The sequence below is a fragment of the Pelodiscus sinensis genome, chromosome 1 (assembly GCF_052426305.1).
Source record: "Pelodiscus sinensis isolate ZL-2025 chromosome 1, ASM5242630v1, whole genome shotgun sequence".
Classification (NCBI taxonomy): Eukaryota; Metazoa; Chordata; order Testudines; family Trionychidae; genus Pelodiscus; species Pelodiscus sinensis.
In genome coordinates this window covers 73,896,620-73,908,888 of record NC_143052.1, presented here as the reverse complement: position 1 = coordinate 73,908,888, position 12,269 = coordinate 73,896,620, and the positions used below count along the sequence as shown (strand labels likewise).

Genomic DNA, 12,269 nt, shown 5'->3' with positions numbered 1-12,269 from the left:
AACCGCAGTGCCTTGGTTTCAGAAGGGGCGGGGCTCTGGGCAGAATGGGTGGGGCTGGGGACTGCCAGCCCTTAGCCCCACATGGGGGCTGTGTCTACATTGGCATCCTTTTCCGGAAAAGGGATGCTAATGAGACACTTTGGAATTGCAAATGCCACAGAGGATTTAAATATCCCCCGCAACATTTGCATGAACATGGCTGCCGCTTTTTTCTGGCTCGGGGCTTTGCCGAAGAAAAGCGGCAATTATACAATTATAAGCGGGCCCCACTGCCATTACCACTGGAGCAACAGTGGACTGAGCTCTAGCCCCTTTAAATAGTCCACAGTGTGCTCTGGACTATTCTAAGGAGTGGTTGGGAGGTGGGGGATGTCAGCACAGCACACTGTTGCTGTGTCTACATTGGCACCCTTTTCCGGAAAAGGGATGCTAATGGACCAGTCGGAATTGCAAATGCCGCGGGGGATTTAAATAACCCCTGTGGCATTTGCATGAACATGGCTGCTGCTTTTTTCCGGCTCAAGGCTTTGCCAGAGAAAAGCACCAGTCTAGATGGGATCTTTCGGAAAATAAAGCCTTTTCTGGAAGATCCCTTATTCCTGAATTTAAGAGGAATAAGGGATCTTCCAGAAAAGGCTTTATTTTCCGAAAGATTCCATCTAGACTGGTGCTTTTCTCTGGCAAAGCCTTGAGCCGGAAAAAAGCAGCAGCCATGTTCATGCAAATGCCACAGGGGTTATTTAAATCCCCCGCGGCATTTGCAATTCCGACTGGTCTCATTAGCATCCCTTTTCCGGAAAAGGGTGCCAATGTAGACACAGCAACAGTGTGCTGTGCTGACATCCCCCACCTCCCAACCACTCCTTAGAATAGTCCAGAGCACACTGTGGACTATTTAAAGGGGCTAGAGCTCAGTCCACTGTTGCTCCAGTGGTAATGGCAGTGGGGCCCGCTTATAATGGCTATCCTTTCTTGATTTAACTTCAGTGGATGCTGGATAAAACAAAATAATTTTTGAGACGCTACAATAACTTTATGGGATAAATTTTAATGTGGGAGCTTCATAATTGTTTGTGACTCACCTGTGGCTTCTGGTCCAACACTATTTTTAAAATATAATATTTCCTATGAGAATGTTGATTTTGTTAGTGTGGTAGTTAGCTAACACAAATGATTGAAATTAAGGATAATCTGTGTTGAATGGATCCACATTGAATAGAATCATATTAGATAACCAGATGATTGGGACTGGATAATCAACATGCTCTCTTTCCTCCCTCCCTTCCTCCCTCCTTCCGTCCCTGAGTTAATTAGCATTACATAATTAAAGGAGGCTGGGGGGTTAATCCTCCGCTATTGTCAGACCATGCTGTTGCCTAACCTGGCAGGATTAAAAGGAAGTCAAAGTATTAAAAATTGCTGACAAAATTACACCAGTCTTCACTTTATTGCAGCACTTTCCCTCTGTCTCTCTCAGGTTTAGGATAGCGTACGCTGAGAGATTAAATGGAACAGAAATTCACTTTGCCTCTTCTGAGATAAAACTAAAGAGAATAAAACTGAGCTCAGATTAGTGTTTAGCCCGGAGTCTGGCCTGAATGCCTCTTCATTCTAGCTAGGGAACCCTTTTGGAGAAAGGAGAAAGTTGCTCCTTCCCATGTATCTGTGGTATGTCTGGACGACAGTGAGGAGAGAACCAAAGGGGGTGGAGAACATGTAGCATGGTGATAGGGGAAATCAAGTACACTTTAATGTTATTTCAGTGTTGTTTAGTGGTTTCTAAAAGAAAAACAATGATTCATTGTAATAGATGCGTTTCTTCAAATGCCAAATTATTGAAATAAAAACAGAAAAGAATATGCTGGGTTTTTACTAATTACATTCATAAAATTCTTCAGTTAACTTACCAGAGAGAGAAACAGGAAAAAGTAACTTGCAAGTCAGTTTTGATCACAGTTTCTATAATAACTCAACTTAACCCTGAGACTTATGGGAATTATCCGTGGGAGGTGGGCACCTGTCTACCTTTAAATATTCAACCTTAGTCATCTACTTCAACATTTTAGACCATTGATTTGTTTGTTTCCATTTTTTAAATTATTGTAATCTCTTAAAAGAAAAAAGTAGAATTTTTTTTTCATTTTCATAATTAATGTACACAGAAAATCGTGGTGAAAGTACACTTGTTAGTAATAATCAAATACTGATTCTGCAGGTACCGTATCATAGGTCATATAAAGCAAGTGATTGGATAGTTTTGATTAGTTATAGTTTAGCTTCAGTTGATATGCAACCATTTAGGGAATAACAGGGCAAGGTAAACACATAAAATGTGTCCATCTGTCTATGACTTACTCCATCTGTCATAACTTCTAAAATTACTGTATAAAATAAGGTCCTAAAAGTAATATTATAATAACCGTGAATGGAAAAGTTACATAAAGTTTATACAGTGGAACAAAAGATAGTGGTAATGTGTTTAATATTGCGGCCAGGTAGCATTTTTATTGTAATATGGCATTGCAGCATATGAATGGCAAATTTATGCTAGTGCTGTAACTGAAATCCATTCTGACCAACAAAATTAAATGGAAACAATATTTTCGACTTCTGCTATTATCATTAGTCAGTAATATACCAAAATAGATCATCTGTATCACAGTAATTAACATACAGCTTCAGCATAACACAATTAACTAGGCTACAGAAAGTAATTTTGGAGTTGAGCTGTTTTGATCTAATGAATCCTTTGTGTAAAATAAGCTTATTCAGTGATCCGCAAAAAATCAGGGTGTCTGGGAGTAGCTATATGATCTGATTTGATAGCTGAGTTGAGTAAGAATATCGTTCAAGTCATTAAACAAAGTGATGTTCTTTGAATTTGTAAATAAATACAACTGTATAAATAAGTAGAGATGATGGTAATGCAAAAGCAACAATGGGAGGAAGTATGGATGGTATCAAGGGCACAGCCAGACATACACCATGTATGCAGGAGTAAACACTTGGCTCTTGATTGGACAGTGGATAGCATCATCTGTGTGTTGTCCTCTGACAGCATGGGACAGTGTAAAATGACTTTTATAGCACGGCTCTGCTTTACTCCAGCAACATGCAGCCATGAACCAGCTGTTTGTCTCCCCCATTTCTCTCAGTAGATATACTCAGCAGTTAGTACTTGTTTCCTTTCCCTTCCTGTTGAAGCTGAATGGCAGAAATATGAAGTAGCTGATTAGAGGGGTGAAGAGAGTGCCAAATACAGACTTCAGGGAAGGTAGACACTGATGAGGAAGGGATTTTGGGGGTAAGACTTCAAGAGAGAACAAAACAAAGCAAAATCAGTCAGCAGGATGATATTTCTCAACTCTCATCCGCATGTAACTGATATCTGTCCACCATGCACTTACTGTTCTGTTAGGGACTGAGGGAGGATTGGTGTGATGATGATTCTTGGAAGCTGTCCCAAACTTCACTAACTGATTTTATATGCAGTGTGGAGACTCGTTTGCTCTGTGCATACTTTCAGAATGGTAGTTGTCCAGACGGACTGGCTATCTGAGGACTGTGGTGCAATTGGCCCCCGGCAGATTGTGTGTGCTTTGGTGAATTTTAGCAACGTGATCTGGCTGAATATAGTCGGGAGGCAGGAATTTCAGTGTAAAACACAGTTGCTCATTCATGTTTACATCTCTTCCCTTATCATTTGTATATGCAATACTAGAGACTTAAAATTCCACCCTTCCCCTGGAGATTTCCTTGCTCTGAAGGTTGAATTCTGTTGAATAGCAGCCAATTCCTATAAAAAAAGATCCAGTATATAAACAATCACAATTCACACACCCAGTTATGCTAAAACACAACTCTGAATTCATACTTCTCCTAACTAATGCACAGTTTTACAATACACATATTTTCCATGTCCTTTGTTTATTAGTGTTCCTGAATCTCATGTTATTTACTGTTAAAATGCCTGGAATATTTTGTCTTTTAATTGGTTCCAGACTTGTGTAAAATTGCTTCAGGCAATTTCTACATTATATGATAAGTAACAGATGAATATTGCTTTTCCCCTTTCAGCGCCTATCAAATGGCTCTATAGACTCAAATGATGAAGCAAGTCAACTGGTGGAACTACAAGAACTGCTCGAAAAGCAAAATTATGAAATGGCACAAATGAAGGAACGTTTGGCTGGACTGTCTTCGCGAGTTGGGGAAGTAGAGCAGGAAGCAGAGACCGCCAGGAAGGATCTAATTAAAACTGAAGAAATGAACACTAAATATCAAAGGGACATTAGAGAGGTAAGACAATTCATCACACTTTCAGTTCAACATGTTGTTCATCAAGTTGTGGGGAGGTATTTGATATGAACCAAGTTTGGTCACTGAACATAGCAATCAGGTTTACCACTGAAATCTTGGAACTATTTTACACAAAATGTAATCTTTAAAAAAATCCCCAAATTATTAGAAGTTTTATTTTACAAAGCATCATTCACAAAAACAAAAGTGTGTGTATGTCTCAGTAAATCTGGTTTCCTCCTCTGAAATTTCTCATAGATGTCATACATCCCCTCCCCAAAAATATTCTTCCATGATCCTTATCTCGGCTCATAAATCTGTGGCTCCTCTTTTATAGCCTTCCAGATATCTTCTCTCCAGATTAAGATTTGCACTGAATTTGCTACATATCTTCTTGTTAACCCCCTTTTTCCTCCCCAGGTTACTCGGGAGCAGGTCACACTCACAGGTGTGCCTGGGCGCCTGGGCGCCTGATGGTTCTCCATAAAAGGAGAACCTGAGTACCCCAGTGGTGATGTTGTTTAGTTGGAGAAACCCTATCCACCCCCTTGCTGCTGTCCCTTGCTCATAAAGAACATATCATGGCAGTGCCTCCACCAGGATGGCCCTGTACACACTTAATGGTGTACCTTGGGAGCCTCCAGGAATAAAATTATTCCAGCAATAATCTGGATCTAGCACCAGAACAACAATTACAAATCATAAACAGTATACACCCGATAGTTTACAGTAGAAAGAACAACCTTTACTTAACAACTTAAAGAAACAGAGTTTAACAGATTAACAGTGAATAGCATTAACAAAGTGCACAGAAATAATAAGAACTTATCTCTCTGGCATTTGCACTGCCCCGTTTATCACACCCCAGAGTATGCACTCCTCAGGACTCACAGTACCATACTCTTGCTTGCGTGGGTGCGCTTGAAGATTTTGCAGCTGGAGTGGATGATTCTAGTCTTCTTCTGTGTGCTGGGTGCAGAGTAGTACTTCTAGCCACAGGTACAGCCAAAGGGCAATCAGAAGCAGCCTGCTAGATTCCAGTCCCAAAGGCTCTGAATCCAAGTCTGTAGCTGCAACCTACCAGCTTCTGGACTGCCTAAAACTCCTCCACAGCAGCCTGGCTCCTCTTTTCCAAAAAGAAAGGGAAGAGTCCACAGACTGCTGAGAGTCTCTACGTACATGTGGAGAGCAGCACCCAAACAAAGAGCCACTTTCTTCGTGGTTTCCTCCAGGGCTCATGGGAATTGTAGTCTCTGGGGCTAGATTGCAGCACACAGGATTCCCAGAGAATAAGCAGAGGCACCTTTAATAAGGGGACTACGTTCTCAGACATGTAGAGGGGAGATACTCCTTTACCTCCCAGCCCCAAGCACATCTACTGTCTGGCCATTCAATTCAGAATCTGTCAAAATTGCCTTCTTTACTTTCCATATTCTTTATGGAATTTTCTTCCTAGCTCATAGTCCTTTTCTTTCTCTTTCCATATGTCCTCCTATTCTGTTTCTTCACATGTTCTTTCCACTCTTTGGGTATGTCTACACAGCAAAGATATTTCGGAATAACGGCTGTTATTCTGGAATAACTAGGTGAGCGTCTACACAGCCATTCCGTTATTTCAAAATAATTTTGAAATATTGGGCGGATTATTCCAAAATCTGTAAACCTCATTCTGTGAGGAATAACATCTCATAACATAGCTATTTCAAAAAAAGACGTGTGTAGATGTTCATTGGCTGCTATTTTGAAATAGCCATTCATCAGGGACATTCTAAGTTATTCCTCCCCAGTGCCTCCTGGGGATCTAAACTGAGAAAGCGCATCTATATTAGGGAAGCCTGCCTTGGACTAATTTTGAGGCTTCCTTGCAGTGTAGACATGCTATTTCGAAATAAGCTATTTCTGTGGCACTGCATTTCTGTGTTTCTCTGTCTTTTATACTTTTCTTCTCTCTTCAAATTTCAAATTAAATCATGTTTGATGCAGTTTAAGAAATGATGTTGTCTTATGATGTCACACTAATATCTCACTGTGTCCTTTCCCCCAGCTCCATGTCTCTGATAATTCCCTCTCTCAACTTTTCTCTCCCCTTTCCAGTGAAACATTGTGTCTTCTCAACATCTTGAGTCCCATCTGCCAGCTTCTGTCTAGAGCAACATACCCAGGGCTCGCCGAACCGCGGTGAGCCCCGGTCGCCAGCCGCGCTGTCCGGTGATCTGCGCATGCGCAGATCGCCCAAACCCAGCTCTTCCGGGTTGCAATCTACTCACCACTGGCGAGTAGATTGCATTATTTGTCAAGCCCTGAACATACCAATGTTCAAACACTGATGCTTCAACCTACAGCCTATCCTTTTTACTCCAAAATCCAAAAGTCCACCAAGTGACAGTACTGTAATCAAATTGCACTAAACTATCAAAAGCCAACTTTGCTAATATATATTTTTTTTAAACAAATATAAAGGTGCCTCCTTTTATGATCTAATTGGATAGCAGAAAAACACTTTCCAATGCAGTGACTGAAGTATGCACTGACAAATAAAGTAGATTGGTTTGTTACACTTAGAATAAGGGGTTTTTCCCCTCTCCTTCTTTTCCCCCTCCCCCCCCCCCCCCCGTGCATAAAAAAATCAGTGTGGAACGTAGAAATATAAAAGTTGTTTTAAATGTATTACATTATTTTAACTGCATTCATTATTTATTTAAGAAAAATATAAATTTACTTTCTTTTAGCAATCAAGGAAAGGATATTTTAGATATTTAGTTTAATCTTAGTTTTATGGCCAGATTCTGCCACCTTTATTTAGATTGCATAGTACTTTTTAAGTAATCCCATTAACTTCAATAAGACAACTTAGAAAGTAAAGTACACACAAGAAGAGTAGCAGAATGTATTTCTTAATATGTCATCTCAGTGTGCCAAGATAATGTGTCAACATTTCAATCCTTCTAAAAACAAGACAAGATTTTAAAGCTAAAACAATTCTCCGCAGTCAGCAAAATTCATTGACATAGATTTCTGAGTCTAGTAAAAAGCTTAAAATGAAATCTTGACCCCATTGTACTCAATGGCAAATCCCCATTTGTGATAATGAGATAAATAGTTCAACCTTAGTCCTCAAATATATATATTGCACAAGTTCTGTAGCTGCGGAACCAGTGCCCAGTTTGTGCCTAAGTTGTTGTAGGATTCACAGCATAGGTGTTTCCCTCCCCCATCTCAGTTGTGGGGCTCAGTGTGGTAGGCATTGTAACGCCATGTGTAAACCATAACAGAAATATATGGAGATGGGCAGGTGGTGTGTGTCTCTCACTGTACCCAATAATTAGGTCACTCCTTCAGGATTTGAGACACCCAAGTAGAGGGTTTGGGAGAAAGGGTTATGTGTAGCAAATGAGGCAGGGGATTGCAGGAAGGGAAAGGGGCAGTCTTATGGTTCAATTGGTGAAATGCTGTCCTGTAGAACTAGATTCTCTCTCTTCCTATGTCACAGACTTCCTTTCTGCATTGTGCTGGGCAGCTTACATAACTCATGATTTTCAGGGGAGGTCAACAATTGTTTTTTTTTTTTTATTTTCTGGGCACCCAGCATGAGATATCGAGGCTGTATTTTCAGGGCACCCAGCATGAGATATCGAGGCTGTATTTTCAGAAGTTGAGCTAAACACTCATTCATACAACTGAAAGCAGCAGCAGCAGCTGTGTTTTGAACATATAAACTGATATAAAAATGCTGAGTATATTGATATTTTGGGATGGCTTCCTTAAAGAGCCCTTTGTGTGGAGAAAGAATAGGCTCTGCTGCTCCCCCTCAAAGATTAGGGAGTATGGAGGGTTCACAGCAAGGAAAGGAACAGGAGAAGGGCTACAACTGACTAGAAAATGATAATTCCATTTTGTGGCAAATTTTAAGCTTCTCACATTTGGGTTTGGGTGTGTATGTAGGCAGTCATAAGGGCACCAGGTGAGGCTGTGGGAGAGCCAAGTTCATGTCCTCACTCTGCCTGAGTGGGAATGGAAAATTGTAGTAAATTAGGCAAAAGAAAGTTTTAATCTCAGATTGTTCTCTAGGGAGCCTGATATAGACTACTGCCTATTCACACCTGAAAGGATCTTTGCAAGAGTCTAGTATACTCCCAATTAACAGAATAGCATGGAGGTTGCTGATTTTATTTACATAATCAAGAGGGTAGAAGCCGTTCAGTTGGTGGGATGACCACCCTTACTGCTGGGAGCTCATCCTGCTCCCCCAGTCCTGGTGAGGTGTCTTTGATCTGCCCACAGAGCTGCTGCAGAGCCAGTGATGCCTGATTTCTGCAGCCTAGGCAAGCAGTCTGTACTCTGGGGACAAGGCAGGAATTCGAATATGCAGAGTTTTGGATAATAGGGTTTTGGCTAAATGGGAATATTCATATTACTTATTTATTTCTTTGTTTATTCAGTTATTTCATTTATTTTGGTTGCATCTGGATGCCTTAGCTGGGTAGGAACTCCATTGTTCTGGGCACTTAATAAACATACAGTAAATTAAATTATAGTCCATGTCCCAAGGATCTCACAGTACAACCCACACAGGCGTCAGAGAGCAGCTGAAACAGCAAACGTTGTTTGTGCTACCAGCCATTAGCTTTACTGAGTACACTATAGAAGACTACCTTAGTCATCAGCAAGTTACAGAACAACAGCTAAACAGCCCCTGAGGTATTCTTGTTTCTTGCATGTTAGGGTTTGTGACATGTTTCTAATCGCATCTCTCTTTTTCCCTCCCATAATCACAGTAGTTTGATATATGTGGACTGCAGCAAGAAAATTGTTAAAGAGATGGCTCCTGCCGTCTTCTGCAAGACTCTGTGGGAGGGAAACTGGGACGGTATCTTCCCCAAGCGCCCTTTCTCTGAATTAATCAGAAAAGAGATAAGGGTGTTTCACAGTCTGTCAGTGGGGTAGTGTCTGGTGGTAGGAAGAGCTTGACTGCAGAAGAAGTACAGTTTCATTTGGAGACTTTAATTCATTCAGTTCAAACCTTCATGTAAATATGCGGGGATTAGTTCAATGCTAGCCTTTATGAACTTAACCTGCAGACAGATCTGCCAATGGAGAACAGGGAACAAAAGGGACAGCTGCTAGGGGAGCTGTGTGCCATGCTCTGGAAGGTGTTGAGGGCTGGCTGTCCCAGTCCCGCCCCTTCCACTCAAGGTCCCACCCCTTCCAAGAGCTGGGCCTCCCCACACACTTTGTCCAGGGGCCAGACAAGTGTGTCAGCCCAGCTGCTTGCAGGGCTCCATTTGCAAACAATATCTCTATTGATTCTGTAGGGTTCTATGCAACCCTACTATATAAGACCTCTCCTACACATTACTCCTCCTGTCAAAGTAAAGAGTAAGATTTGATTGATGACATTAATTATTCACAATAAAAAGGATTTGGATTGAAGAAGAATCAAGTTAATCAGTTTTAGACTTAAGTGCTGTGGATTCCAATATTGGCCTTTATCACCTCATCTTGTATTAGACTTACAATAAGTTAAAGCACAGCAGCTTTCTTGATCAGCGGTATGTCATTTTTATAATGCTGCCACAGTGATTTCAGAGTTCATATATGAAGAGGATTCTTTTCCTTTGTATTCATGTCTACTGTTATTTAAAAAGTATGCAGGTTAACTTTGGGTTCTTTGTTTTATATATCACACATATTGAAATGCAGATTAACTAGGAAAAAACCAGTCAAGCTGAGAAATCCTTAGTTTTCCCTTACTGTTGTATTGAAGTATATAGTTAACTATGTTGTGAGTGGCATTAAATTCTACTGTAGATATTTGTAGTTTTATTTTCATAGATATAGGTATAGATATAGATGTATATTGGAATTAATCCAAAAGAGGAAAATACTCCCTACAGAAAATAGGAAAATCACTTCCCCTGAGCACTTTTTTTGAAGCTGTCACTATTAACATGTAAATTGAGCTGACTTCTAGACTAAATAACTAAATGACATTTCCTCATTTTAGGCTATGGCACAGAAAGAAGATATGGAAGAAAGAATCACCACCCTTGAGAAGCGCTACCTCAGTGCACAGAGGGAATCCACCTCCATACATGACATGAATGATAAACTGGAAAACGAACTGGCAAATAAGGAGGCTATTCTGCGTCAGGTTCAGTATCTGCATCCCTGGAGCTGCTCTCTTCATGCAGAATTAACATTAACACTAAACAAACAAACAAGAGAGTCCTGAAGTTTTGGTAGTAGGATGCTATTAAAGTAGGCCAAGTTTCTCATTCTGAATTGACCATAACAAAGCATGGACATAAATTGCCTTAAAGAAAATCAGACAGGTCAAAGTCTGTAAGGCTTGTATTAGCTGCCATAATCATAAATAGCAAAACCAATTTGTCCTCTCAGCTCTGTGAAGTATCTATGCTGAGTTATGTGACCCCATGGTGTCTTGTACCAGCATACATCAAATCACATCAGATAAGCAAACAACAGTTTGTTTCCCATGTTTACTTGGGTATCTTTGCTAATGCAAATAAAAATTACATGTTTTAAAAGAAAGATGATGCCATCAAATATTGGTTGTTTACAGAAATTGGTTTAAAATAAGTGCAAATAATTTAAGTAATGAATGGATGACATAGATAATTGTGTCATCCATGTATCTTCAGTTTTAAAAGGTTTAGAAGACAGTTTTCTTTCATGTCACATTTTTTCTGCAATTGCTGCAAAACCTGAAGTCCAAAGTTGAAATAAGAGAATCCAAAACCTATCATTTACAAGAAACAGGACAATGTAGCACTTTAAAGACAAACAAGATGGTTTTAGGTGATGAGCTATCTTTGTAAAGATAGCTTCCCTAATTATCTCTAATGTCATTAGCTCACAGACATTAACTTCCCCCCATCATCCTCCCTCTCTTCTGAAATTTGATTTGTCCTTTTTATATGCGTTCACTTTTTTTTTGATTGTATCCCTTTGGTATATATGGTTGTGCCAATTTTCTTCCACAATTTGATCTGAGGAAGTGGGTCTGGCCCACGAAAGCTCATCACCTAATAAACCATCTTGTTAGTCTTTAAAGTGCTACATAGTCCTGTTTATTGTTTCAGCTACACTAGACTAACATGGCTACATCTCTATTACTATCATTTACAACTTATTCAAATTCATGGATTGTAGAGATAAAAAAAATCTTTTAGAATCCTTGAGGTTAGTTTATCATGTAGAAAGTAGTTCATTCAGGAGACTGGAAGTCAGAACTCACAGGTTCTATTCTGATTTTTTCATCAACTCAGTACACCCTTGAGTGTGTTGATTTTAACCTCAAAAGCACAGGATTTAAATGTCTGTAAAATCTGTTTAGATACTTCACAGGAGTCCTGTGAGGCATTATTAATTATTATATATCAATATTTGTAGTTATCAGGTGCTATATGGGAGAGAGGGCACAAGAACTTTTAAGTACCAGAATTTACCTCCAATTGCTTCTGGCTGTTTTCCAGTACAAGATTAATTTAGCTCGACAGAATACATCTCGTCATATGCAACTAAGTAACTTGTCTCAGAGGTGTAGCCATGTTAGTTTGTATCTGTAAAAACAATGACAAATCTTATGGCACCTTAAGCCTAACCGATTTATTTGGGTATAAGATTTCATGAGTCAAAACCACTTCATCATGCATCTGACAATGTGATATTGACCCACAAAAGCTTATGCCCAAATAAATCGGTTAGGCTATGTCTAAACAGCAGTGCTATTTCAAGATTCCGGAAGTAGCCCAAAATAGCTATTCAGCATCTTTATACACACCCGTTATTTTGAAATAGATTTTAAAAAACCGGGCACGCTATTCTGGCGTCCCTGTAACCCTCATTCCAACAAGGGTTAAAGGATGTTTCTAAATAAGTTATTTTGAAATTAGATCTAAATATGATACGCAATTTGCGTAGCTCAGACTGCATATCTTATTTTGACC

At 39.8% G+C, this 12,269-nt stretch overlaps 1 protein-coding gene across 7 annotated transcripts in view; it reads left to right on the top strand.

Moving 5' to 3' along the window:
• PPFIA2 (PPFI scaffold protein A2) overlaps nucleotides 1-12,269 on the top strand; it is a 601,388-nt gene that overhangs the window by 461,616 nt on the left and 127,503 nt on the right. For all 7 annotated transcript variants that reach the window (XM_075932507.2, XM_089780129.1, XM_089780128.1 and 4 more), the window contains 2 exons: nucleotides 4,078-4,299; nucleotides 10,304-10,450. In XM_075932507.2, coding sequence (XP_075788622.1) covers nucleotides 4,078-4,299; nucleotides 10,304-10,450 — 369 coding nt within the window. The remainder of the gene's footprint in view (nucleotides 1-4,077; nucleotides 4,300-10,303; nucleotides 10,451-12,269) is intronic.